Consider the following 27,943-nt stretch of genomic DNA (forward strand, 5'->3'; position numbering starts at 1 on the left):
GGTATTTGGGGCCTTGGGGGGATGGGCAGGCTTTCCTCCGAGCTGGCTCTCCGCTGTCTCCACCCTGCAGCCCCTGAAGGAACATGGCAGGTGGGCGCCTGCTGGTCAGCCCTGCTCTGGCGCCCCCAGGTGGGGGGAAGGGCAGGGTGCGTGTCATCCCCCTGCCTCCCCCGCTCTGTGTGTGCCCATTTGAACTGTCACCCTTATGATGTCCCTCAGCCTGGTGTCACCTGTCCCTCTCACCCAGATCTGGCGGCTCATAAAGAACAAGTGAATTTGGGGACCCAATGCAACCTTTTAATTCCAAGTAGAGTTCCCCTCCCCCAGCATCACACACACACACACCGTGGAAAGGGGTGCCAGCATCTGGGCAGGAACAAAACCCAGACCTGGGCAAAAATATATATATAATTATATACACGCATGGATTTGTAGAGAAGAAAAGCTGGGAACGTGATTAGGTAGGGCAGAGAGTTGGGTGAGGAAAGCAGCTGGGGGTGCCCCAATAAATTACATTCTTTAGAGAGCATGGTGGGGGGTGGTGGGGATGTTGGGATGGAGGGGCCAGGACACCCAGCCTGGCCTCTTGATTCCACCCAAGGGAGCCTGAAGGCCTGGCTCTGCCTAGGACCTGGGTGTCAGAAGGTAGGACCCTAGCTCACTTTGCCTGGAGGCCAATTGGAGGCTGGAGTTCAGTATAGGCAGCATCTCCACTCTAAGCCAAGGCTTCTGGGGAAGCCAAGGGGCTGAGCATGAGGCTTCAAAGCGTAGGATTTGCAAGGAGAGAACAGGGTAAGCCGGAGGGCCCCTGCCTGGAGACTGAGCCCCACCTTGCCTCCGCTGGGTCAGACGGGGAGGCCCAGGTGCAGGGCAAGCTGTCTGAGGAGAGGGAAGAGCGCCTTCTGGGCACACCCAGCTGGCATCCTGGTACCACCTCTGCCTGCCTGCTGCTTCCCACCCCCACACTCTCCTGCCAGGCTCAGGGTGCCAGCTGCCCATTGGTCTGGATATTAACAGGCCTGACCACCAAGTGCTGTGTTCATGTCTCCCCACTCTCACCCTTCTGGGGACCTCGCCATGGGTTGGGGACAGGGAGATGGCACAGACACTAACTCTGGGGTGCTGGAGTCCAGCCTGGGTTTGCCCTGTGCGGTGAGGGCCAGGGATGAGGGGCAGCCCCTGGCTCCTTACGGGAACAACGTCCATGTCCCACACTCCAGCACTGAAAGGAGCCTGGGCTCCCCTTGACCCCGCATGCGCATGGAGCCGGCCCCGCCTCTGCCCACCTCCTGCTCCCCCAAGAGATGATGCTTTAGGGCCTAGGGACCCAGCTCCAGAGAACAGCTGGGGTGAGGAGCAGTCATGGAGTGTGGGCACGGTCAGAACAGGGAAGCCTTCTTCTTGAGTTCATTCCGCTTCCACAGAGCCAGCCTGCTAAATTCTTCAGGAGACATGGCGAATACCCTGGAGAAGTCCTCAGCTGACAGGTGCCTCTGTGGGGGGACACACCAAGGCTGCTTAGGGAAAGGACAGTGGGTCTGGGCGGAGCGACCAAGGGGCACCCAGACCAAGAGGCCAAGGTCTTCCCCACCAGGCAGGGGAGGCTGCCCCGTCCCCGCAGCCCCTGCACCACCCAGAGCACCTTCCCTGCATACCTCCAGCCGCATCCGGTCCACGCCTGGAGGCAACTTGTTCCGCCCCTTGTTGGTCACCACCAGCATCTCATAGGGATAGATCTGGGGGGCAGGGGTAGTCTTAGGGCCATAGTGTTCCCTGTCGCTGTAACCCCTCAACTCCCCAGGCCCCTCATCAGCCTGCAGGGGCCATTGGGTTCATGCTGTGTTGCATCCATCTGCCCCAGCTTCCCTGCTGCCCCCCATCAGCAACTTCGGGGGGATCCCTTAGCGCATTCACTTCCCTGGCTTCTCCACAAGCTGCCCCCCACTGTAGATGCTTCTGCCCCCTGCCCACCACCCCCTGGCTCTGCCACTGCCCCTCACCTTCTGCTCCAGCACACAGGGCAGGGAGTTCCCCCGGTCCATCCTCCCCCTCTGGCCCTCTCCGTTCTGGGGAGACCAAAGCCGCAGTGAGCCAGAGCGGGGCAGGGAGGCCTCCCCAGCCTTACCCTGGCTTCTCATGTGCGCCCCAGGCCCCTCTGTGGCCCAACACCCCCTCCCCCAACACTGCTCATCGCTCGTCCACAGCTTTTGGTGTTCCATGTGTTCCCCTCCAGAAAGCACTCACCTGCACACCTGCGGGAGAGAGGGGTCACTGTTCAGAGGTGGCTCAGAGGCTGGGAAGCGTCCAAACCTGCCAGCTTCACCTCCCAGACCTCCAGCCACATGGCCCAGCCCACGCCACAGACCAGCTGACCCGGGGGCCTGCAGGAGCCCCTTTCCTGGCTCGCCTGACCCTGCCTCTCACCTGGGCTTCCAGTCTCACTCCCGGATGGGCTGAAGTCTGTGGATTGTAGCTAGAAAGGACACAAAGGGGTCAGAAGGAAGCTGGCATATTCCTCATCAGTCTCCTTCCAAGCAGCTCAGTCCCTCAGAGGACCCCACCCGCACATGCCTCCCTTGCAGTCTGGGACCTTACCCGGCTCAGGGTGGGCCTGCCATAGGCCGGGAGCGACGATGACTTAGAGGTTCCACCGTGCAAGGCTAGAAGAGAGCAAGAGGCCCGTTCAGCCCCTCTGGCCCGACAGTCATTTCTGAGAGGGCTCCCTCTCTGGCCTCCCCGTCAGCTTCCAGCTCTTGCCCATAACCTTCGGGGAGTGACATCCTGCTGGCACCTCTGGACTGTCCCTAATGCCTTCCCTCCCTAACAGCAGTGCCCCAAAAATTCATTCGGGCTGAATGCCTGCGAGTTAAAATCCATGGCTGGCCAGCAGTGGTCAGAGGGTGAGGCTTACTGTCGAAAAGTGGACCTCTGGGACACAAAAATAAATCTGACATCTTGTGAGAATAATCAGCTATTAGAATGTTATTATGAGCAAATGTGGTAACCAAATCCCAAGCATTTGATGTTATAATACAGCCACAAGGATTTTCTCCGCACCCTCAGCTGCGGGACTGTGCGGAGTCAGCACCCCTCGCGTCAGCCTGGTCGGCCGTCACTTCCAACTTGCACACGGAAGAAGGTCACTAAGCTCTCAAGCACTGCAGATTATAGTTCAAGAAAACTGGTTTTCTGAGAAAAACTGTGTGCCTAAGATTCTTGGTTTGGGCAGATCTCAGAACTCCTTCATCTCCAATGACTAGACACTGTCGGCAACTCTATAGCAATATTCTCACCAGACTTTTGTTTAAAGGTTTAGCCTCGTCAGACTCACAACTATACGGAACTGTCCTTTCAAAGATTCTTTTTTTATATATATTTTATTTATTTATCTTTAGAGGGGAAGGGAAGGAGAGAGGGAGAGAAATATCAATGTATGGTTGCCTCTGGTGTGTCCCCTGCAGGGAACTGGCCTGCAACCCAGGCATGTGCCCTGGCTGGGAATCGAACCGCGATCTTCTGGTTCACAGGCCCGCGCTCATCAAAGCATTCTTATAAACTGGTTGCTTGGAAGTTTAATTGGTGAGAACAAAATGTGCTTTGGGGAACTTGTTTTTTCCCCTTAATACTTCACTTTGAAGATACTTACTAGTTATTGTTGTGTAAAAAGTCACCAGCTTTTGCAATATCATTACTGGAGCATTTTACTTTTGTAATAAGTATACATTTCTACTTCAACTGCCTGATAAAATTTCAGTCCACAAGGCACGTGAGACAGCTTTCACTCCGAATTATTTGTATATGTTTATATCTGTTTGAAAGTGGCCATTTGACATCACCATGAAGTCAGAATGACATGCCTACCCACAGTTCTGAGGCTGTGAAGGGAGATTGGCTGCGACCAGAGCCCACGCAACCCTATGCGACCTTGAACCACAGACAAGTTGGGGGAGCTGAGATGATGACGCTGGGGACATGGGGCTCTTCCACTGGGCCAGGCCCGCTGGAAGGTAACGAGCTGATCTGACTGAGAGCAAATTCTAGTGGAGTGTGAAGACGGAGTTCGCCCTTTGGGGCATCTCTGTCCCCTCCTTCAGGCCTTAACTATTCATCTGCACTCTCTACAAAGGCCTGTTAACTCCTCCCGCCTGTCCTGCAATATCACCCTGGCCTTTTGGTGACCCCACAGCTGTCCTAGCCACATACGCATCCTAAGGCTCCTTGACCCCACCCCGGGCCTTGCCAGCCACACCGGCTTCACCCTGACATTTGCAGCCTGGGTGTCCCCCTTTGTGGCCACAGCGCCTTTCTTTGTTTACAGCCTCCTTCAGCCTTGCTCCTAGCACCTCTGCTTGGCAGTCTCGTGGGCCCCCTCGTGTCCCGATCCCCCACTTTCCCTGTCCTTCGGCCTGTCGTTGGGCACAAAACTGCTTTCACCAGCAGCTCACCTGGTCCCTCATCCCACAGCACCGGGCTCAGAAATCACTGCCTGGAGCAGCCCACGGCCCCCTCTGGTGGGCGCCCCGAGGAGGTGGAGCCCACGGCAAGTAGAGTGTCATGGCTACAGATGGCTGGCCTTTGAGGCAGCCGCCTTCCCTGCAGAGCTGTTCCAAATCTTCTCGCATCTCAGCGAGACTTGCCCTTCTTTCACTCGGCAGACTATGTCCACTTCTAACGTGGCCTCTCCCAAATCAAGTCCCCAGACCTCGGAGAGACAGGCCTCTCCTGGGCAGCTCCACACCCCGAGGCTGGATCCCTCCCTGACCTCCTCTCTCAGCACGCGTGGTCTCCAGGGTCCATCCCTGCCCTCTCTTCTCTCTGCGCAGTTCCCTCTTTCTCACAGCCTCGCTACTGCCCGTCATCGGAAGACTCTACCTGAGGCCTGGCTCACCCCTCAAGCTCCCGACTCAGTCAAACTCGAACTTCAAACCCAACGTGCCCCACACCGGGCCCTGCGCCTCGCCCCCAGACCCGCCTCTCTCACAATCTCAGCTCTAGATTTGTCACCCCCTGGTGCCCAAGACAGAACCCAGCTCGTCTCTCCCTCACCTCCGCGGCCCAGTCAGCCTTGCGGCCCATCGATTCCATCTGCTCTGTTTCTCAAACCTGTTCTCTCTTCTCTGGGCCTGTGTGCATTTTAGCCCTTACCCAGACTGCAGAGAGTGTGGCAGCTTGTCTCCAAAGATGGCCTGTGACACTATCCCCAGTGCCTTCATGCAGCTCTCCATCTCCCCCCAGAGTCTCCCGCCAGAGTCTGCACCACCAGCGAGCTGCTCCGACCCACAGGATGCAGTGAAAGCGACACCGCGTGGCTTCCGAGGCCAGACTTTTAGGGGCCTTGTAACTCCCAGCTCTGGGCTCCAGACCTCCCCTCTCCTCTCTGGCTGCCACGCTCTAAGGAAGAAGCCCAGGCCCGACTCTGGATTCCAGGCACAGTGATATCCAAAGCGCTGGCTACCCCACCTCTCTGGTATCACTCCCGCCACCGTGTGGTGCACTCTGGGCTCTGTGACTCCAGGCTGCTCCAGGCCCTCTCCCCTGGCCACGAGGTTTCTTCTTCCTGGCCTTTGTCCCCACTGTCCCCAGTGTCTGCAGTGCCCCTTTCCCCCACTGACTTTGTCTCATCCTTCAAGCCTCTGCTCGCCCACACCTCCAACCCCAGGCCCTGTCACCGGGGGCACTGAGCACGTCTGGTCACACCACAATCCCTAAGCCACAGCCCAAAGCCCTGTATCCACGTCCATTTTCCCAAAGCTTGGAAGCCACCAAAGGACGGGACCACATTTTTTCACTCTTTATAATTGCCGGGGCCTAGCACATGGTGGACACTCAACAGACGTTGGTTAAACTAAACAAATTGGCTAATTCTGCTTAGCTGACACTATCTTTTATCACCTACTCTTGTTCCATTCCTGGGATTCTTGCCCTGAGGAGGGCGCCAGCACTTCCAGCCAGTGACTGGACTGTCTACGTCCTGCCCCGCAGCAGCCCGGCGCCAGGCGGAGGGCAGATGCACTGGACCGGCTGCTCACTTCGGGCCGCAGGGTCTGGCCAGGCGAGTCAAGCCCCCTTCGAGGCACTCACAGGCATGGAAGGGTGTCCGGTCCGGCAGGGAGCGGGTCTTCCTCCGGATAGGCAATGACTTTTCCATCTCTTCTTTCAAGATCATCTTTCCCAAGTTGGAAGTGACCTGGGGAGGGAGAAAGGGAGATGGATCCAAGACTTTGATCCTTGTTTCTCGTCTCCAGAAGTTCAGAGTTGGGCATGTTGCAGGCAGGAGTGGGGACAGGTTTGCCCCATGGCTGGGCCGTGCCTGGGAGCCCGTGGAGCCTATCCTTCTGGTCTGATGCCCTGCCACACCGGGTCTGGCCACCCGGAGCAAGGAGCCAGAGCCGCTCAGGGTAACTCTACCCCGATGGCCTACTATCCCAGGTCACGATGCCCAGAGCACGAGCCCTTGTCACCGTGAGTGGCCTCTGCGTGACTCCCAACACCTTCTCTCCTGCCCTGGAGCCCAGTGGCCTGCTCTCTCCCTTTGCCTCTTCCCATCAACCGCTCAGCCTGATGAAGCCTGGCGCTGATGAGACCACCCTTCCTGATAGTAACTCGCGTTCCCCTTTGAAAGGTCCGGCGCCCCTTTCAAAGCAGCGGCTGAAGTCCTGGGAAGGAAGGGGGTTCCTCACATGCTCCAACCAGGACCCCTTCCAGGCATGCACTCGCTTGGAACAGGAGAGCTTTGCAACTGGAACGTTGGTCCCCAGGAAGACACAGGGAGGCTGGGTAGGGGCCACGACATGCTACCTTACTGAGTTCCTCTCTCTGACGCTCCCGGAGAGCCTTCATCTCCTCCCCAGAGTCATCATCTTCCTCCTCCTCCTCCTCTACCCCTCTCCGAGATGCTTTCCGCTTCCTCCATTCCGTTTCTGGGAAACACAGGCAGAAGCAAGCGCATCAACCAACTGTGTGCTCAGCAAGTGTTTGCCAGATGCTGGCCGTGCGCGTCGCACTGGGCTGCACCTGAAAGCACACACTACAAATCAGTTTTAAAAAATAAAATAAAATAGCTCTAGCTGGTGTGGCTCAGTGGACTGAGTGCCAGTCTGCAAAGTGAAAGGTCATTGGTTCCATTCCCAGTTGAGGCTCATGCCTGGGTTGTGGGCCAGGTCCCTGACTGGGGGTACGAAAGGCAACCAATTGATGTATCTCACCCACACTGATGTTTCCCTCTTCTCTGTCTCCCTCTCTCCCCCTCTCTAAAAATAAATGAATAAGATCTTTTTTAAAAATTAAAAATAAATGAAACACAAGTAACGGCTGCCTCGAAGTGGGGCTGGGCAGGAAACGCACACCCCCTGACTTGAGTTCACTGGGGAAGAGCCCTGGTGTCATTCCCTCTCTCCCAGAGCTCCGACCACAGAGCCTGGGATGCAGCAGGAGCGCGACAGACGTCTGTTGACTGGTCAGCAGACCAGTCAAGCGACTGGAAAGTGATGAGTAACAACGGGGCACTGACTCCGGGAGCTACAGGAGCAGGTGGCCAAAACGCCCGCAGGGTTCACGGAGGACACAGCGGGGGAGTGGGGTGAGGGGCTCACAGGCATCAACAGGGGTCCTGAGGCAGTGGCCCGGCCTGCCTTCCCCCCCAGCAGTTTCTCTCACCCACAACGGCCAGCGACGGTGGGCATGGCCAGTAGTCGGTTTCGATCTTGGCTGGCTGGTTGGGGTCCGGGGGCTGGGCCGCGGGGAACTTGGATGACTCGATGATGAAGTCCTCGATCAGGTGCTTGCTCTGGGGGCTGCCTCCAGTGGACTCTGCTGGCGGAGGTCAGGGTCAGCCCGTGCACGTCGCCAGCCCCTCACCTCTCCCCACTCACACCCATGAGATCGTGGGTTTCGAAATAAGTCACAAAAAGAACGCAGAGCACAGGCGAGTGCCGTGCCGGGAAGGACGGTTATTCCCTACCCGCTCCCCGCCCTCATGCAGCCTCCCGGCAGGTAGGCCAGGTCAGTCAGGGGCCCCTCACCTCTCTGCTTGTAGATGGGTGGCTTCTTGTAGATGTTGGAATCCGGGCGGGTGGTCTCTGTAGGGAGCAAAAGCGGGTGAGGAGGACTGTGTGTTGGTGGTGGGGGAGGCTGGGCCAGCGAGGAGAACAGAGACAGTGGGACAGGAGAAGGTAGGAAATGCATGGGTTCCCGCCAAGAGCCCGGAGAGAACCAGGGATCCTGCGACAGCCCCTCAGGAAACTGGGACTTTCTGCACTTTTCTGGTTGGGTTCGAGGGAGGATGAGGAGGGGCCCACAGTCTTTGGGAGCTCTGCCTGGGGTCTGGCCTCAGGGGCCTGGCCAGTCTCGTGGGGGGCATAGCCCCGGGCAGTGGGGGACTGAGAGCAAGGGGCTTGGATTCCTGAAGGAGAAAAGAGACCCTAGGAAAAGGGTGCAGCCAGCCTGACAGTGAAACCTACCAGGATGATGGAAGTGGGGCAGGCTGGTTCGGGGGGTCCCAGTGGTTCTTGGGGCTGAAACCTGAGAGATGGTTCCAGGGGACCGGCTGCCCGCCCACACCTGTAGAGCAGAAGTGAGGTTCACTGCAGCTCCCAGGTCCCCCACTCTACCCACTCCAGCCCACGTAGCTGTGACTTCGCCTTTCCCTGACATCGCTATCCTCCCGCCAGCAGCCCGCAAGGCCCCAACCCCAGGGCAGAGGAAGACATCCAAGGACTCAACCTGCTGCTGGGGCCTGGCCCAGGGAGAAAAGGTTACTTGAGGTCCTGGGTCAGATAGACAGAGAGACAGAGCTGGCCAGTGGCAGGATGAGGCCAGTGACTCTGCTGTCCCCTGGGCTCTGTAGAACCCTGTCTCGAGGCCCGTAGGGGGAAGGGCGGGGCCTGTCAGAGCAGGGCTGGGTGACACTCACCTCTGGGGACGGTGGGGGGGATGTGGATTTGGGTGACAGTGAGCGCTGCGAAGGAGAGGAGCTGGTCAGAGCCACAGGGTGGGATTAAACCCTCATCCCTAGCCCCCAGAGGGACCACTTCATCCCCCACCCAACTCCGCATTCTTCCCAGCCAGTGTCCAGGCCACCTCTTCTCTTCTCTATCGACCTCCCAGTTCCCAGTGCTGGCCCTCCAACCTCCTCCGTCCTAAGGCTCTCCTGGGAGATCCAAAGTCTGTCCCTACGATGCACCCAGAAGCCACAGACCCTGGAGCAGTGTGCTTGTACTTGGGGGCCAACCAAGGGTGACTGTGGCACTGTCCTCAGGGCCAGACCCACAAGCATCCGTGAGGGAACCTGGGCTCCCGAGCTCCCGAGCTCCCAGCTGGGTATTTAAGTCTCCCCAGCCTGGCCCCGTGTCACCGCTCAGCCACAGCACTAGCCCTTTCTCCAAGACCGTTTACAAAGCACCTGGCATGCGTGTTTTATCTCGTGCATTTGACTACCTGGCGAGGGGGCTGGGGGATGAAGGTATCACCTCCGTTAAACAGGAAGGGACACTGAGACCACACTGTCACGCCGGGCACTCAGCCAGGACTTCCAGCCTCTGAGTGTGGTGCTCCTGGGTGCTTCCCGCAAATCTGCCGTCGTTCTGCCCACTCCCACCCTCCTCGCACCTGATCCTTGGTGTCTCTGCCGCTGCCCCCGGCCTCCCCAGCCCCCCATGGACCCCTCCGGCCCATGTTTGCTTGGTCTCCACCGACACTCGGTTATGGAAGGTCGATTCCTGCGCTCAGTCCGCCTTCTTGTTTTGGAGTCTGGCCTCCAGGAAAGAAAGCATGACGGATCCTGCCACCCACCCGGCGCCGCCTGGGGGAGCCCTTCCCCCAAGCCCTGTCCAAGAGGAACCTTCCCCCCACTCACCTCCCGGCTCCTGGGCAGTTCCACATGCTCCAGGAGAGAGTAGGTAAAGTGGGGCTCGTAGATCATGAGGTCAGGCCGCTCGATGTCCAGGATGGCCTTGTCCTTGGGGATGGCAGCCAAGTCCTTGTAACCCAGCACCTGATTGTCCATCTTGGCCTGAAGGGAAATGGTGGCAACGGAACACACGTGACCAAAGGCTCCCCTAGCGTCCTGGTCTGACGAACCAGACTTGGAACCAGACTCGCAATGCGTTCGGGAGAAAGCGAATGGCCGTTTGAGATGTCAGCTCCTGTAAGTTAATGGTTCCACTGTTCAAGAATTGAGAGAGTAGTCCTTCACCTAGTACTCTGGGTGGGGGAAACTTCTCTGAATCTGGGGGTCCTTCCTGCCCATCAGCCCTGGCAGAACCACGGTCAGGGAGGCTGAGTAAAGCCGCCCAGCACTGAGCGGGGCCCAGCCCTGCCCTCTTCCCGGCTTGAGGATGCTGGTGGCCAAGAGGTACTCACCACAATGCCGGAGGGAGAGCCGGGAACACTGGAGTCTCGGGAGGAGCTGACGCTCCCGGGGGAGGTGAGTGGTTGCTGGGGAGAGTGAGAAGGCGGGCGTGGGAATGTGCGTGCGGGCGAGGGCCGCGCCCAAGGCGCAGGACCGGCCCTAAGACAATGGGCCAAGGCAGAGAGGGCGTCCTAGGTCTCTAGCACTCCAAGGTGCGGCGCTGCGGACAACCACCAGGTGGCACCACCGACCCCCAACCTGACCCTCGGCTGGAAGCAAGGCTCCACCCATCCCGAGCACTAGGCCTCCACTGCCCAGGTTTGGGTGCAGCCCCGCGCACCTTCTGCAGCCGGTCCATGCAGTAGGGAGATTGCCAGTCGGGTGTCTCGCAGATCCCTCGGGTTACTGCGCGATGGGAGACGACAGGGTGTCAGGCTCGGCCCGGCTCCTGGGCGCTGCGCACTTGCGGCAGCGAGGGTAGAAAGGGCGTCCCACTGGGCTGTAGCGTCCTCATCCCTCGGTGACTCTCCAGGCTGCTGGCCGAGTGCAGGGCCTGGAAGGGGAGGGAGAGCGTGCCAGCCAGGTTGTCGGGCCAGGATCTCAGCGGGCTGGGGCAGCGGCTGGAACTGGGCAGCCCCCTCTCGATGGGCCTGCGCTCCAGTGAGCAGGGCGGAAGGGCGCCGGGTTCAGGCTTTCCATTCGCTCAGCCCGGGGAAGCCAGCGCGCCTTTGGCCTGGGAGGTGGGAAAGTGGAGGGCTGTGCTTGTTTTTGAGCCATTGTTCTCTGGCTAGAAAGGAAATGACCGCAGGGGTCAGTCATTCCGCTGCAGCCGCTTGGTCCCACCTGCCCTGCCCCGGGCTGCAGGCCAGTTTCAGGCCCAGGTGCTTACGCCCCTTTTTCCTTGGCTCTGTGCTGGCCCCTCATCACACTCCCCCTCCAGGTGCTGTCCACTGTGCCACTAGCTCTCCCACCCCAGGAAGGGTGAACATGGAGGGACTTAGCCATGCCTGTGTGCTGTGGGCCCACGGGGAGGAGAGGACAGGGTGCCAAGCAGACCTGGAGTACAGTGGTCAGGTCACTGGCTGGGGGCTGCCACTCTGCCCCTGCTTCTGGTTCCAACCCCTCCAAGAATGGAGAGGGGGTTGGAGGGAGCCTGTATACCGTACAGGCTGCCTCTGTACAGGACTCACTTGCAGAGTAAAGCACCCTTGGGGGCCAAGGCCCTGCCCCAGCCACCTGCCCACAGCCTCCTCAGAGGCCTGTGCTGAGACGGCCCTCTGAAGAGTGACTTCCCTGCAGTCGGTGCCTCACCGCAACCCCCCCATGCCCCACCTCCCCAGGCCAGGGCGCTGCTCTGCCTAGGTTCCTAGGCGGTTAGGTCCTGTCTGCTGCAGTAGAGCAGGAAGGAGTTTGCTGCAGACACAGCCTGTGTCTTCTTGCTCAGTGACTTCCTTAGCAACGCTCCCATCCCTCCTCCCCACAACGCACACCCAGGTACAGGACACACAGCCACCAGTGAATGCCTGGTTGAGTTTCCAGTGTGGTGGTGGTGGTGGGACTGTCTTTCTGCTGGTGGTAGGCCACAGAGTGAAGAGAAATGATGGCTACAGAGGTCCAGGGAGGAGGCAGGGTAGTGTGGTGGTTAAGAGCGTGAACTCAGCTGGATGAGAAAGAGCCTGGGGGTGAGTACAAAAGTCAGCTACTCAGAAGCCGTGTGACCTTGGGCACATTACCCTCTGTGCCTTGTGTTTCTCATCTGTAAAATGGAGGATAGTGTCATAGGGTTTCTCTGAGTCGCCGATAAATGGTAACATGTGAAATACTCAAAACGTTATGAATTCTAGGTAGAGTGTGAACTATTATTATTTCTATCTCTGTTGCCGAAGTTACCGAAGACAGTCCGTCAGAGCACCGGGGGTCTCCCCATTGGCCGAGATGGTGGCAGGGGCAGGTTCTTGCACAGAGGCACCACAGCTAGAAAGATGAATGGATAGGGCCCTGCGCTTGTCAAAAACGAGAAGGAAAACTGGATAGGAAAAAAGTCCCTCCCTCCTCTTCCCTGTAAGAGCCTGGGCTTGAGCAGGAAGATTGATCAGGGGTGTCCAACGCAGGGCCCAGGATAGCTGTGAACGCAGCCCAACACAAAACCATAAATTCACTTAAAACACGATGAGATTTTTTAGTGTAATCACGTGTCGGAGTGTATTTAATGTGTGGCCCAGAGACGGCAAAAGGTCAGACACCCTGCCTGAGAAGGTCCCCGAGACGAGACGGGGGTCCACCACCCTCCCAGGGCCCGCAGCACCTGGATTAACCCTCTCTCCTCCGCACTAGCACCTGCCTCACGAGTTTGGCCTTTGTCGAGGCCAGCAGCTGGACCTGCATTGTTGGGTCCTCACCTCCCCGCAAGGACCAAGGAACTTCGGCATTTTTCCCACAGCCGTTCTTTGCAACCGAGGTCCCGGAAAGACTGAGGCTGCTGGCACTGCCGATCCCATCGCCCACTGCGTCGTGTCCGGTCCCTTCCCTGCCCACCGTCTCTCCACCTCGAAGCCGTCTGCTTGCTGCACAGCAGCCCCACGCCCGCTGCCCGCTTTTGCGCATGCGCTCTCCCTAGTCTCTATCCACCCCCTCGCCTTCCAGGTCCCGCCCGCCTCAAGGTTAGCCCTAAACCCTCCTCTCCTGGGAGGCCTCCCAGAATATTCTCGTCCTCAGCCTTCCCTGAATTACAGTGGTACTTAGCAAGAGCACTGTGTCACTTAGTCCTGGATTTTAGGTTGCCTGACATGGGAACATGTCTGTTTTGCTAAGAAGGATGGCTGCTAATTTCTGGAGGGCAAAAGAACAACAACAACAGCTATCATGTTTTGCACGCTCATGCCAGGTACAGTGGTACTTCGGTACTCGTCCTGAATTCGTTCCGGAGCTCACGATGAGTGCCGAAACCAATGACAACTGAGCAAGCGACCACTGATAAGACGTTTTCTCTTGTGGGGGCAGCGTTCTCTTGCCGTGTCCTGAGCAACTGCTGTTGCTAAAACATTTTTTCTTGTCAAAACGTGACAAGTAGCAGTTTTGACGGGGTCTGAAGCCAACAAAGACTGCGGTGAGACCGCGCCTTGATAAGCACTTTACGAAGATTATTTGGTCTTGTCCCCCAGCAGCGCTATAATACCTTAGCCCATTTTGCACATGAGGAAACTGAAGCTCAGAGAGAGAGGTTAAAAACTTGTCCAGGGTCGTGGAACCGTAAATGACAAATCTTAGGCGTTGGCACGATTCAGGGTGCCCACCTAGTACTGCGTCAGGTGCGTTGTGAGGATAGACTAGGACCTGCTGCATTTCCCAAGCCTTTTCAGAATTCTGGGGCCAGAGCTTCGCCAAGACAAGACTCTGACCATCAGAGTCGTACCAGGTCCACAGTGCCCATGGGAGGGCTTCATTCCACAGCTTCATCATTTTCCTGCCTTCTTAGCTCACTTGGTAATGCTTTTAACTAGGTGTCTGAGGACCAGAATAAACTCAAGTACATATTCAAGGAACTCTTAGCTCCCTCTCCTTTCTTACCTTTAACAGCCATTGTCAGACTAGCTATACACTGAGCTCTAGAGGCAAACACTTATTCATCCATCATTCCATCCATCCCCCCACCCACCCATCCATTCATCCATCTACCCACTTACCCATCCATCCACTCGCCCCCACCCAGTCACGTGTTATGTTGTCCATCATCCACCAAATACTTTCTCAGCACCTACTCTGCACTGACCACAGGGCTGCGCTACATGATAAGGCTTCTGGAGACCACGAAGATGAGTCAGAGGAGCGAGCTGGCAGTGAGGCGTGTACATAGGTGACTCCCATGCAGAGCAGAAATGTCCCATGTGCCGGAAAGACAGTCTAAGGGGCTGTGAGCGGTCAGGGGAGAGAGGGTCACTCCTCCTGGGGCGTCGAGAGAGGAGAGTGAAAGAGATTTCTTAGAGGAGGATGTGTGTGAGACAGGCCTTGAAGGACGCTGTTGAGATCATGGGAAGACGAAAAAGGGATTCTTTCGAGAGAAAGCAGCAAGAGTGGAAGTAGGTCTGTCTGTGGGACAGCATGCAGGGCTGACCTGTAGAGCGCATGAGGCGAGGTATATTTGGGGCAGGGGGTGGGGACAGACTGTGGGGGCCTGGACCCCAGACTATGGGACCGAGAGTGTGTTCTGCAGGCAACAGGGACCACGGATATACTTAGAAACTTGTTTAGAACAAAGGAGTGGCAGATCCAAGCAGAGCTTCGGGAAATGATTCCAGCTGCAGCCTGGGAGATGGACGGACAGAAAGAAGTCATCCAAAGAGAAACTAGCCAGGAAGCTACAGAGGCAAGGGCGGGGATCTTGAGGTCTCAACCGGCCGGGGGCGAAGATGGACAGGGGCACACGGGAGACAGCCCGGAGGCAGGATGGGCAAAACAGGACTTGATCTGGAGAGCCGCTGGGAGAGGCAGTCAGCAAGCCTGAGGGACAGAAGGGGAAGCTATGAGTTCACTTTTGCCAGGCGGAGGTTCAGGTGGGTGCAGTAGTGAACAGGTGGGAAGGTCCAGGGAGAGCAGGAGGTTGCAGGAGTGGTGGGCTAGCAATAGAGATTTGGGAGGTTGAGCAAGAGGAGGTGGTCTGCACCCGAGGTCTGCCAAGGGAGAAAGGTCAAAAATAGTCCTCTGAAAACACCCAGGGGACTTAGAAGCAACAGCCAGAGACAGTGTGAATGGGGGAGCAGGCTTTCACGGCCAGCTCCTTGAAGGGTGGGGGGTGTGTCTACCGATTCCTTGCACAGGGCCCAGCGAAAGTAGCGCCTGTTTGAGTGTGGTTGGTAGAGTAACAACATGGGTGTAGTAATTTATAGCTTTAATTTGAACATTTCACCTAAAATGTCATATGGTGTGCTTGAGTGTGATATCGTTATGTTACAGAATTACATGCTTATGATTTTGTAATAAGAGATTTTGTAACAAAAGAGTGGCATGATTTGTGCCAGATCCCGTATTTTCCTGACACACAGTAAGTGCAATCAACACGGAGGGAATGGACGGGGGAGGGGCCAAGAGAGGCCGACATCAACTGGAGACCGCCAGACTGCTGGAAGGGGTGACAGCCCGCCTGTGTGGTTGTCAAGGCCAGGTGGCCCTGAGAGCACCTTCCAAGAAGGAGTGGTGAGGCCGCCTGCTAGGGACTGCAGGGGGGCGGGTCTGGCCAGGACCCCTGGGGGTTGCTCCCCAGAAGTGTGGGAGAGGGCAGGAGAGAGCTAGGGAGAGTGCCTTCCGAGGAGGCGAGACTGGCTGCAGGCTTTTAGGGAACTGGGAGACCTGAGCACGTTTGCCGGCAGAGGGAAGGAGGAAGAGGAAGAGGTGGCAGCTGCAGGGGCAGATTCCGGCAGGGTGCAGGGGCTGTCTAGGCCAAGGACCAGCTTTGGGAAGGAAGTACTTGGTCCCCTGAAAGGACAGGACAGGGTAAGAAGCAGGGTGGCAAAGCACAGCAGCCTTTGGGGGGGGCCAACCCCAATCCGGAGGGTTTTATTAAAAATGAGAGACTGAAAAATAAAAAATAAAGAAGCCCTGACTAGTGTGGCTCAGCTGGTTGGAGTCATCCCGCGAGGTGAAAGGTTGCCGGGTTGACCCCTGTAGGGGCAGGCGCCTTACAGGAGGCAGCTGATCAACGTTTCTCTGGCACATCGATGCTTCTTTCCCTCTCTTTCTCCCTCCCTTCCCTCTCTCTAAAAATAAGTAAATAAAAGTTTAAAAAAGAAGGGAGAGATAAGGCCCTGTGCGGATCTCAGGCCGGTTAGGCAGAGGTCATAGAGAGCAGAGGAGGTTTGCCAGGGTCCCTGGCAATGGGAGAGCGGGGAGTGTGGGCGCTGAGCGGGCTGGGAGGCCTGGCGTCCTTCCATTGAACAACCGTTTGAGGGGCCACCGCAAAGTGGGAGGATGGCTGTCCATCACCCCAAGTAAGGGCGCAGGCAAGGAGGCAGGGGCGGGGCCAAGGGGAGCTGTGTCCCCGGAACGCGTGGCCGTGCTGAGACCCACGCGCACGTGTGCACGCGGTCCTACAGACGCAGCCATTCAGAAACGGGATGCGGAGTACTGACGTCTGATATCTCTGCTCTGCGCCCCGGCCCAGCTAATCCGCAGCCCCTCCCACAGCCCCTCCTACCACCACCTGCGCTGGTTGTCGCCCCCTAGCCTCGGGGTTTCCTCCCGCGCCAGGAGGCACGTCCCGCCAGGACCCTCACACCAGTGTCGCGAATATGGTAGAAAGCACGCTAGTTACTTGTTAATATTTTGCCCTTTGGTGGGGATTGGTTTTTAATTTGGGTTAGTCTTATGTCTTATACTGTGAGATGTTGCTGGTGAAATCTTAAACCAAGAGGGAAAATGTTTGGGGTGGAGGAGTGTGTGTGACAGAGAGAGGGGAAGAGGGAAGGAAGGAGGGAGGGAGAGAGAGAGAGAGAAGAGTGGGAAGAGAGAAAGAGGGGGGGGAGGGACCGGCTTCCTTCCTATCACACCACAAAGACTATTGCTTACTCCACCCACATGTAGCCCCTCCCCCAAGGCTCCTTTCCTCCAAGCCACACCCACTCCCTCTGCCGCCTCCGGCCCCACCTCTCCCACGGCGCACCTCACCGCCCGAGTACTCCCTAGGTCCCAGCAACCTGTCCTGGAGGTCACAAGGGCAGGCTGCAGCAGGAAGGCAGGGCAGGATGGAAGGAAGGGAAAGAACCTGGGAGGAAGGCAAGCCCAGGGGGCGGAAGGGACACCTCAGCTGCCCGGGCCCTGACCAGACACTGGCGGGCCCCTCATCCTTCCCGCTGCGCCCCGCCCTCCTCGGGCTGTGCCGCCTGCCTTATCCGAGCCGCCAGCCAGCCCCACCTCACACTGCCCACCCCAATCTCCAGGACAACGAGAGCCTCTCCCTCCCGGAAGGGGTGATAGCACCCGCCCACCCAACCAGCTGGCTCTTGCTCCAGGTAGGGGCTGACCTGACAGTGGCTCTCTGAGCCTGCAGAAGTGAAGGCCCAACCAGCAGACCCACAGCCTGGGCGTCTGACGCAGTCTCTGCTCCTGTCCTAAGCCAGCCACCACGTGCTGTGCATCGGTCACTGGGCCAGGCACTCTCTTTTCTGCACTCACACAAGCCAGTGCCCTCCCCGTTTAGAGATGAAGAAACCCTGGCTGAGAGGTTAACTTGCCGGAGGCCACCAGATGGAAGCCAGGCTAGAATTCCTGCCCAGGTCAACGTCAGAGAATACTCTTTTCAGTGGGTCCCCAACGATCCTACTTGGTCTGAACTTGGAACTTTGGAGTGCGTGTGTTGACCTCACATGGTGGAGCCGTCCTGAACCCTGCTCACTGGTCTGGACCGAGGACGGCAAGCAGGGGCCCGTGTGACTTGCCCTCTGTGCTGCCAGGCAGGGTCAAGCTGAGGGGCCCACAGTCAACAGGTTATGAAATGAGGCCAGCTGTCCAAGTGGGCTGGGGTCAGGGTGGGCAGGAGCTGGGCCCTCCCCTTTTTCTCCAGTCTCCTTCGCAGTGTAACTGAGGCCCCTGCTCTGGCCTAGCTCAGTCTGCTTTCCTTTCCCTTTTTCTTTACTTTCTTCATCCTTCCTCCCTTCCTGGTTTGTTTCCCTTTCACCCCCTCCAGCTCCCGGCCCCACCCCCCACAGTTACTGTGGCAACAACTCAGTGCCAGAAATAAAGGCAGGATCCAGCTAGGTCACCAGTTCCCAAAACAGCATCCCAGGGCGGAAAGGGGAAGGGCCCATGGCCTAGAGCATCCCGGTGGGAGCAGGGAGGCCAGGCCTGCGTGAAGAGGCTGGGCTCCGTGCGGCGGGGGCATTCACACTCCCCCAGAAGGCACATGAGGGAGTGGGAGAGGGCTCCCTGCTCTGGGCCAGTGGGTCCACCAGAGCATCCCTGCCTCTGCCCATCCTGAGGCCTGAGCCTTTTCTAAGATGGGCCAAGCCCTCAGTCTCTCCTCTTCCCTCCCATTCTCCCTCCCCCACTGCCTTTTGAAAGCCCAGTTCTAGCTGCTGGGACTAGGGTCGGGGTCCTCTAATGCCGGCCCTAGCACCCTCCCTCCAGCACCCTTTCCTACTCTGGGAACCATCCAGCAGCAGCAGGTGGGCCCAGAACCTGGGACCTGATCTGAGAACCTACCTCTAGGCCCCTGCCCCTGCTGCTCCTGACGACTCAGGCTGCTGGGACCTGGCAGCCCCCTCCTCCCCTCCTACCCGTCGCAGATGCGCATCTATTCATCTGGCTTCTCGGACATCTCTCACTTGGGTCTCCGCATCCTCTCTCTGGATCCTCCTTCTGAGGAGCCCCTCTTCCTGTGTCCCCGCAGCCCCTCAGGCCTGCTTGGTCCTCGGCATGTTCCCACTCTGGCCTCTATTTATAGTGGGCCCTGTGGGTGGACTATGCTGTCACTTGTACAAGCTGGTTTGATGGGGCTGGAGGAGATGCAAGGGTCTTGCATCCCAAATTCAGCCTTCTGAATCACATGGGCCACCCCTATTCTTGTCTTGACACACACACGTGAGCTCCAGAAGAGGCAGCCTGACCGCCTGCAGCCCCAAGGTGGATAGCCTGCTCCAAGCACTTGGCACCTGGCCATGGGGAAGCCGGCAGCGCCCAGGTGAGACCCTCATGTGGGCACAGGCAGGAGAGCCCATGCTGAAACAGTTGTGAAACTCATGCACCTGCTTGCCAGATCACACCCCCACTCTCCCAGGGAGGCCCCCACACAATGACACACTGTGCCGTGGTTGCCCACGGGCACCCACCCACCAATCCTCCCCTTCACAGCCACTTGCACCACATGCCGACACCCCCTCCCCAAGCTGTGCACGTGTACAGCACACACACAGAGCACCCCCCGCACCCACTGCCTGGGGCCTTCCTGAGCCACCCATTCCCAAAGCACGGCTGCCCCCATCTCCCAGACTGGCCCCTGCCCCCCCCTCTCTGGCACCTGGCAACACTGCCCCCGGGTGCCTCTGCCCAGGAAAGGACATTCGGCCTGTGGGGCTGAGGCCGGGCCGTTGGCAGGGGCAGCCCTGGGTCCTGACTGGCCTGGGTCCTGCCTCAGCCCTCAGCACCTTCAAGTACATCAACAGCCAGCAGCAGGAGACAGCTGGGGTCAGGCCTGCGGCCACACCCTACTCCCCAACCTCATTCTGCATTTGGCCCTCACCCAGCCTGGCCAGCCAAGGGCTAGAAGGGCCTCCCTCCTCACCCTCCGCCCCATCAACAGCATTCAGGCCTCTGTGTGAACTCCCCCCACCCAAATATCTGCAGCTGGCCAACCCCCTCTCTCCCTTCCCTGTCACTGAGCAAAGAGGGACTACTCCCCTGCCCATCCCAGGACCTCGCCATCACCGGGACTCCCGGCCCACACTGCTAGGTGAAGGGGCACTGGGGTGACGCGGGAGAACACCCCAGCCCCTCTTCCTTAAAACGGAAGGTGATTGGATCAGACCAAACCCAGCTACTTCGGGGCCTGGCCACAGGGCCCGCTCTCCCACTGAACAAGGGGCCACAGCCGACCCTGCTCCGGGGCTCCTTGCCACCACCCAGAGCCTCTCTCCCAGACTGGTGCTGTGGCCCAAAGTGCCCACAGAGGGCCAGAGAGTGGGAGACCCTGCCACCTACCTGTTCCCAGACAGACACTCTGAGCTCGGAGGCCCGGCAGGGACAGGCCCCGGCCCCAGCCTGCTGCTTTTCCTCAGAGCCTAGGTAGCAGGCCTCTCTTCCAGGAACGCAGCTGTGCCTCCCCAGAGCGCAAATAACAGGAAAAAAGCTGGCTGGGGTGCGGTGGTGGGGAGCTGGAGGAGGAGGAGACCTACCTCCTGGGCTCCCACTTCTCTAGCCCCCACCCCACTCCTCCACAAGCCTGGAGCGTGGATCCAGCGCTGAGCGGGCTGGGGCGTCTGCGTCTGTCGGGCAGGGCCACCGGCTCCCCCACACCCGCACCACCCCACCTCCCGCTGATAGCGTGTGGCCAGCCCAGGAGGGTGTGTTTGTGTGTGTCTGCTCTTCCACCTCACTCGCCGGCTCGCCGGCGGTACTCAATCCATTTCAAACAAGAGGAGCATTAAGCCGGCATCATGACAAAGCAGAATCGGAAGCAGCCTGGGCCAGCCACTGGCCTTTTTCCCTTTCCCACACCCCAGCCTCACAACACTCGTGCTCACCGGTACACACTGCCCCTAGAGCCTCCTCCTAAACAGCCAGACAGGGCTCGACCCACAGCCCAGGGTGACAGCCTCTGGCTTCTCCAAGTGCCCGTATCTCCTACTTAGCACCTAACAGCAGCCACAGAGGCCTCTGGGGTCCCCGCTCCCTGGCTGCCTCGGCGGGCACAGGTGCAGTACTCCATCACCCGAGGACAGACCCTCTCCTGGGAGGAGGGATGGGAAGACGGGAAAAGCAGGTTTTCAGCACCAGAGACGGGGTTAGCCCTGCGGAGGCCAGGACCCCCTGCGGAAGGGCCACAGAGCACAGCTGTGGTGGTGTGAGAGAGAAGGGCCCCAGGTCTGGCCAGGGCAACTTCATTGGAAGGGAAGTCACTTTCTGCCAGGTGACGCCCAGGTCCCAGCATGGAATCCCAGGGACGTGCCTTCCCTGGCTCTGGGAAGACCTCCACCACTCCAGGGCTGGCCATGGGCCTTTGGGGTTCCTCTGGGTTCCGAGCAAACCCCAGTTCCTGTATGACCCCCAGAGGCAGGCAGGGGGTGGGACCCAGATAGCTGACCCTGGCCCTGGCCTTCTCTCCACCTTGTAGGGCAAGACCTGCCTACCTAGGCAGCCTGTGCTGTTGCCCTGGTAACCACTGCCCACAGCCGGTCAGCTGATGTATCAGCTGTCATTGGGGAAATATGGAAACGGGGGAGGGGGCTTGAGATATATGAATGGAAAATCACAGGGAAGGGCCTTGAGAGGGTACGAGTTAGAATGTGCCTTGGGAACTTTTTCTCTAAGAGAAGAGGCCAGGAGGGGACAGGTGGGGACAGGCAGGGACCAGAAGGGAGGTATGTGTCTGGGTTAGTGGAATTCAGAGCAGAATGAATCCTGAAGAATGGGCTCTAGAGAGAAAGGGGAAATGCAGAAGGCAGGTAGCTGAGTGGCTGAGGCAGAGTGGACAAAGTCCGGGCTTAGCTGCTGGGTGAGGGTCCGGGAGAGGGCCCTGTGGAAAGGTGTGAGGATGCTGGGAATGGGGGTGGAAACACAGGATCCGTCCAGCCGTGAAGAAGAGGCCAGGAAAGGATGCAGGAGGGGGGCACCTCTGATGCCACAGGAGGGGCTGCATCCTTTGGGGAGGGCACAAGGCTTTTCTGGGGAACAAGCCTGGGCCCAGAGCCTCTATGTTTTCTCTCCTGTCCACCCTGCTTACCGCCCTGGCCCCACCCCAGGCCTGCACAGCCTCCCTACGCATCCACATGCCCCCCCACCCCACCCAGGAGACCCAGTGACAGGCCCAGCCAGCCTCTGCCTTCAGGACCTCCGATTTTCCCAGATTTTCCCCCTACCTCGGGCACTCCCCTCCTCTCACTCTCTCGCTCAGCAGCCCCCACCCCAGGAGGTTCGTCTTCCCACTAGTAGCCCCTAGAGGTGAGGCTGGAGTGAGCCGCTGCCTGCCTGCCGCTGGGAAGGGCCTGGAGCGAGGTGGCTCAGGAGGCATGGGTATCGGTCTCTCCGGGGAGGAGGAAGCATTCTCATCAGGGAAATGAGCACGTCCAATGGGGGGTCAAGGGGAAGGAGGGGAAGGATGGGGGTGGAGGGAGCGGGGAGGGTTGTCGGTACCTTCAAGGGCCTGGGGCGTGGGGCAGGAGCAGGGCAGCTTCCTCGGTGACATACACCTCCATCCCTCAGCGCATCTCCTCTCCGCCTCCCGTTGCCAAGACAACCTGCCGGCTCAGCCGAGGAGGCGGCAGCGAGGGGGGGAGGAGGGGGCTGTGGCTCGTACTGCCTGTTCTTCAGCGATGGAGGAAGGAGGCCTGAGGCCGGCCCCTCTGCTGGGGCGGGTGGGGAAGCCTCAGAACCCAGCCCCGGCACTGATTGGCTCCTGGGGCGGCCTCAGGAGAACCTTAATTCAGGGCCCATAGCAGGTCTGTCCTGGAGAAGGAGGACTCTGGGAGCACTGTCCCCTCCCCGCAGCCTCCTCCTCAACTACAGAAAGCTCAGTGTGGAGTTGGGAGAAGGGGCAGGGCGGGACGGTCTGTATTGAAGGGTCAGGGGGTGGTTTCTAGCCCGAAGGAGAGGCCCAGGGTAGAGCTGGGCAGTTAGGCACACGGTTTGGGGCTCAGAGGCCTGACGCCATCTGACCTCTGCATTCCCTGACCGCCTGCCCCGTCCCGACCCTCTCACTGCCCTGGACCCACAGGAGTGACAGGGCCTGGGACCCTGCTCTTCCGCCCCCCAGGGCCCATCCCACCGCCCCCAGCGGCAGGGCTGCCCTGGGCAGGGATGGTTCCCTGCCAGCGGGTCCTGAACCTGGGGGATGGTGGAGTTAGGGCTCCCTCTGCCGGCCCGGAGGCGTGGCAGCCGTCAAGGTCATCACTTGCTGAGAGTGATCCGGGAGTGTGCCTTAGCGGGGCTGGGGTCCCGAGGGCACAGGCAGGTCAGCAGCCCCTCTCCAGCCGGCCAAGCTCCACCTCCGCCTCACTTGGCCTGTGCCTGCTTCTGCTCCTCCTCATGGGAGGCCCCAGATGGACTCCCCAGGGCCCACTGAACCATCCTCCCCGCCCCCCCACCCATTGCTTGCTGCCTCCCCCTCAGCCAGGGATGAGAGGGGAGGCAAAAACCTCCACCAGCAGCAAGCAGCGCCCAACAACAGGCGTCTGCCAGCCTGGGCCACGGGCCGGGCCTTCTGGGCACCACCTGGCCGTACCCGAGAGGCCAATCCCAAGGCTGGCCACCTTTGAGTTCAAGGGTGCCAGAGGCCTTGAGGACAGTGCTGGAGGAGGATCCACAACAGGGGCCAGAGCTCTTGCCCCTCCCACCCCGGCCACCCCGGCCCAGCACCTGGTTCTCAGCTTCTTTCCCTAGCAAGGTCGCTGGTGCCAAATGTCCTGAGTGAACTTGGGCCCTCCCGCCTGTCCCCTCCCCAGGGCCCGTGCAGCAGGCCTTCTGTCCTTCCTCTTCGTCTCACTCCAGTGCCCCTTGCCCCGCCTCCTCCATGGACCTGTGGGGGAGGGGGAGCCCCAGGGATGCCCCCCTGTGCCTATGCCATGTAAACATTAACCCCAAGAAGCTGACTGGCACACCCAGGCACCTCAGGAGAAGGGAGAGTTGATGGAGAACTGGGTGGGGGAATAAAAGGGAGGAGAAGGGCCTAGACGGGACCTTCTCTCATCAGAGTTCTGACACCATGTCCCCCAACTTCCAATCACCAGACCCTCTGCCTCCTAGACCCCAGAGCCTGGGCTCCAGCACACTGCCACCAGCCCAGCCTTGCTCCCCAACCCTGGCCTCGCAATGGCATCTGTTCACTGCCCTTCTCAGAGCCCCTCACAACCTCCTCCTTGCCAGAGCAGAAAAACCAAGATCTGCAAAATGTGACCCAGCCACTTCCTGCCACTGTTCTGGGCAACCTTCTGGCCACCCCTGGACCCACACTGTCCCCTTAAGAGGACTTCCTTCTCCAGCTGCTCTCTCAGTGTTTCCCCCTTGCCTGTCTGCTCTGCTGGCTGCAGTCCTGCTTGTTCTTAAAGATCACGCCAACCGTGGCCCCTGCCGGTGGCCCCCCCCATGCTGGCTCCCACCCGAGAGCCCTGTGTCAGAAACCCCCCCCCCGCCCCAAGAGGCACTGATGGTCCCCTTCCAGGACAGGCTCTTGGTTCCAGGGCTCGCTGGCAGTGACCACGGGCACTGATTGGCGTTTGAGCTCTCCCACACGTGACATGGGAACAATCTACCCCCAAACACGGGGCTCCATGTGCTGCTCGGCGCATTGCCACAGCTCTGAGCACACAGGGGTCCTTATCCCCCCTCGGTCCTGCCTCCTCTTTCACTCTTTTGGGGTGACCAAATGCTGCTTTGCTCTCCTGGGCGTGACAGAGAGATTCCCAAAAGTCCTGTGAAAGAACTACCCTTTTATGGGTTTATCCCCCCAATTAAATTTCAAGTGTCTTGAGAACTTGACAGGGGCTGATGCAGTGTCTTGTCCGTCTTTCTAACTCACCAAAGGGCTAGAACGGTGTTGTATGTTGTAGGGAGCAGGTAAATGGAGGGGTTAACTGCTTGTCCTCTCCATGACCACCCCCCCCCCCAAGGATGGAGGGTAGAAGCCAGATTCTGGCTCCTTGTTCTGCCTCCACCTGGAGAGACGGCAGGGCACTGGGCCAATGACACCTTCCTGGGCCTTCTGGTGGTTTATTCCCCTGGCAGGTCCTTACTCCGTGTGATGCATCGTGCTAGGTGCGGCTGGCCGGCGGTGGTGGTGGTGGGGGGTTCCGTGAACACGGACTGTTTCTGCACCCGAGGCCCCTGCGGCGGAGCAGGCCCACGCCAAATGTGAAGAAGCACAGTCTGTGCCGGCTGCACGATATGAGCCATCAGACAAAGGTGTGTGGTGGGGGACCAGAACCATGGAGGCCACCGCTTCCCCCAGGAGAGCAGAGAATCCCCGGGGCAGGCAAGGTGGCTGTGGTCCGGAGAGGAAAGCCCTCTGGAGGAGGGCACACCATGCAGGGGCACCCTCATGAACAAAGAGGGACAAGCGTGCTTGCTGAAGGGCGCAAGTAGCGGTTCTGGCAGCGCCCTGCTCTGAGAGGGCCGCTGAAGGGACGGGGTGGGGAAGGGCCTTCAGTCAGGCCTGCGCAGAGCCTGGAAAACCACCCTAAGCTTCCCAGGGATCTCGGGACGCTGACAGAGCCCTGGTGCGTGGCAGGTAAGGTGAGCTGAACAAACGCGTCCTGGAGTGGGGTGGGTGGTGACATCAGGAGGCAGAGAGGCCCTAGAAAGCTTTGCAGGGATTGACACATCCCAGTGAGGCCTTGCCATGGCGCTGCAGAACTTGCAGGAAAAGGCAGTCAAGGGCAAGTGGGTGAGAGTGGAGATGCTGGCTTGTTCAGAGAGAGACAGCGTGAAGAGCAGGCGAGAAGCAAAGGGCAGAAATCTCAGGGAGCCTGGCAGGGAAAGAACTGGAGAGTGAAGAATGGATGGACGGATGGCCTGTGGCAGGCAGGGGTGGGGGGAGGAAAGAGCTTCCGAAAGGGCTGGTCTCTGGCAGTGTCCAGGGCTGTGGGCTGAGGACACCAAGGGCCGAGGCAAGGCTTTTTGGCTTGGCGACCGGAAAGTACCGCCACTGGACTCCAAGGGAGAGGGCCGAACGGAATGACAAGAAGCCAGCCTGCAAAAAGAGTGGGTTCCCTCGTCTGCTTGGCTCCTTCCGCCTGGCCTGGCCTCTTGGAGGACGGGATGGGAAAGGGGGGTGGATAGGCAGGCTGTTCTTAGCTAGCTAGCGCTCTTGGCAATCCTAAACAGGCGCAAGGTGTGAGTGAGGCTCCTGCCACTGCCGCCCTCACCTCTGTCACATCCCCCCAACGCCCCACCCCCACGGACAGGTTCATCCTGCCCTAAGTCTCCCCCTGCTGTGTTCTCCCTGCCCCATGCCCACCCTTGCTCAGCACCTTCGCACACCCCAGAAGCAGGCAGGGTGCTGGAGCCCGCTGCGGGGCTGGCTGGGGCTCCTGGGAAGCCCCCTTCCTACACACATTCGTATATTGACGCCCCTCTGAGGTCCCCTGGTTAGAGGGCCACTCTCCTGACCACTGTTAGCATCTCTGGTCACCAGTTCAGAAGGAATGAGCTGAACAGACTTCCCAGAGCATGAAGAGGCACTGGATTGTGGGGTGAGCCAGGGACCCAAGGCTGCCAGCAGGTGGGAGCCCCACTGGGCTTGGTGGGCTTGGCGTGGGGCACAGGCACTCTGACATGACACAGCCTCCCAGCCGCCTTCCCTCGCTGTTCCCCAATTTGTCCCTCTTGGCCAGGTCTCACCTCAGAAAGCAAGAAAGGAAACAGTGAGGGCTTTCTGGAGCCGGCCCCCAGAGGCCTGTCTGCTGGGGAGGTCAGAGGGAGGGGGCAGGGCCCAGAAAGGCAGAGAAGAAAGCAGAGGCGGGACAAAGGGCCGTCCACCTTTGAAGCTGTTTCTAACCCCAGCCAGGGAAGGTGGGGGTGGGCCTGAGAGCGGGCTGGGGGAGGCAGTCTAGAGTTTTAAAGAATGTCTCAAATTCCTTCGGAAATCAGAGGGATTGTGAGCTGCCCCTCCCCAACACACTTCCTTCCCAGCGCCCCCAGTCCAGTCCTCCACACCTGGGGGCCCCAACCCTTTGTCCTCAGGTAATTGCTGGGCTTCACCCCTGAGTTTAAAATCCCATTGATCTTGCCAGTTATCAGCTGCGGCTGGAGACCACCCTCCCCACACGCCCCCCAGAAAATGACGCTCAGCCCCCCCTCCCCAGTCTTCCCTGGGATTAAGGCTCTTTGTGACTGGGGGGGTGGGGGGGGTGAGAAAAGCGACCTGGTGGAAACCAATTATGGCAAACCGGAGGGAGAACGGCCTGGGGCCTGGGGACCTCCCTCTTGGCTGTGGCTGTCTAAAGGCCAGAGTGGGGGTGGCTGCTGGGGCTCCGGCCCCCCAGGGAAGAGGAGTGTGACCCCCTCCCCCCTCCACAAACACGGGGCTTTGCGCTCCTCCCACTGGGACTCAACCAGGCCCGTCTGCGACTCCCCACCCTGCCCTCAGTTTTAGGCCATTCTTAGGAGACCCGATGCCTTTCTCCTTTTTCTTCTCTTCCCATAACCCCCTTCCCTGCTGTATGCTCAGAAAGGAGGGAAACTGAGCCTGGGGGTCCACCCGCAGAAGGCAGGACTCAGGCAGGGTGTTTCCCCCAAACAGACTAGGGTTGGGGGAGCGACCGGCAGGGCAGGGCCTCCCCCTGGACAGGATTAGAAGCCAGAGCGAAGGGGCAAAGAGGCGGGTTTTATGGCCCCTGAGTCCCACCCCTGAAATGCGCACCTCAGGGCGCCTGGGAAGGCCCACCAGAGCCGCTCAGGTTGGGCCGGGGCCGCTCCTGGGTCCCTTTCCCCAGGCCGGCCTCTGAGGTCCCCTTGGGTGTGCTGCCCCCCACCCTCACGCCCCACAGCGGACCCCGGAGGACGAAGGGGCACTTTCTCGTCCCCCCACCCTCTTCCGCTCGCCCCGACCCTCCTCACCGGAAAAAAGAGATCCTGCTCCCGGCCAGGCGGCTTCAGCTGCCGGAGCGCCAGGCCTGCTACTCGGCTGGCCGCTCGCCCGGCCCGGCCCCGCCGGCCCCAGGGTGTGGGTTCTCCGTGCCCCACAGGTAGCACGGGACGCGCCCCGCAGAGTCAGGAAACCGGAGACCGCAGAGAGAGGGAGGGAGGGAGGGAGGGCGCCCTGGGCTCCCGTGGACGGACGCGCAGCCCGGGCCACCCGGGCCACCCGGGCCACCGGGGCCTGGTGCGGCCCCTCGAGGACGCCCCGCCCCGCCCCTCCCCGCGCGGCCCTGCACCTGCTGGAGCCCAGGCCCGCGCTGC

At 59.6% G+C, this 27,943-nt stretch overlaps 1 protein-coding gene across 8 annotated transcripts; it reads right to left on the reverse strand.

Annotated features, from left to right (window-relative positions):
• Positions 1–390: 390 nt before the first annotated feature.
• Positions 391–27,887, reverse strand: DMTN (dematin actin binding protein). 8 transcript variants are annotated; one of them, XM_037028980.1, is made up of 16 exons: positions 27,602–27,887; positions 10,689–10,901; positions 10,360–10,434; positions 9,854–10,009; positions 8,912–8,956; positions 8,460–8,559; positions 8,022–8,078; positions 7,657–7,809; positions 6,799–6,920; positions 6,082–6,187; positions 2,596–2,660; positions 2,425–2,473; positions 2,245–2,252; positions 2,001–2,066; positions 1,656–1,736; positions 391–1,493 (listed from the first exon to the last, which is right to left on the reverse strand). In XM_037028980.1, exons 2-16 carry the CDS (start codon positions 10,704–10,706, stop codon positions 1,380–1,382), a joined length of 1,215 nt encoding a protein of 404 aa, XP_036884875.1. In that variant the 5' UTR covers positions 10,707–10,901; positions 27,602–27,887; the 3' UTR covers positions 391–1,379. The 8 variants fall into 8 exon arrangements, with proteins under 8 accessions (XP_036884875.1, XP_036884880.1, XP_036884878.1 ...); XM_037028985.1 differs by lacking the exon at positions 27,602–27,887 and adding an exon at positions 23,299–23,400; XM_037028983.1 differs by lacking the exon at positions 27,602–27,887 and adding an exon at positions 22,184–22,341.
• Positions 27,888–27,943: the final 56 nt, after the last annotated feature.

This window comes from Sturnira hondurensis, unplaced genomic scaffold (assembly GCF_014824575.4).
Source record: "Sturnira hondurensis isolate 20B ecotype Veracruz unplaced genomic scaffold, ASM1482457v3 Scaffold0020119, whole genome shotgun sequence".
Taxonomy (NCBI): Eukaryota; Metazoa; Chordata; class Mammalia; order Chiroptera; family Phyllostomidae; genus Sturnira; species Sturnira hondurensis.

Coding starts and splice junctions, on each gene's coding strand:
- DMTN (XM_037028980.1), bottom strand. Junction 10,010..10,359: donor GCTCTCCCTCCGGCATTGTG/GTGAGTACCTCT, acceptor ATTTCCCTTCAG/GCCAAGATGGACAATCAGGT. Junction 6,921..7,656: donor ACCGTCGCTGGCCGTTGTGG/GTGAGAGAAACT, acceptor TGTGTTTCCCAG/AAACGGAATGGAGGAAGCGG.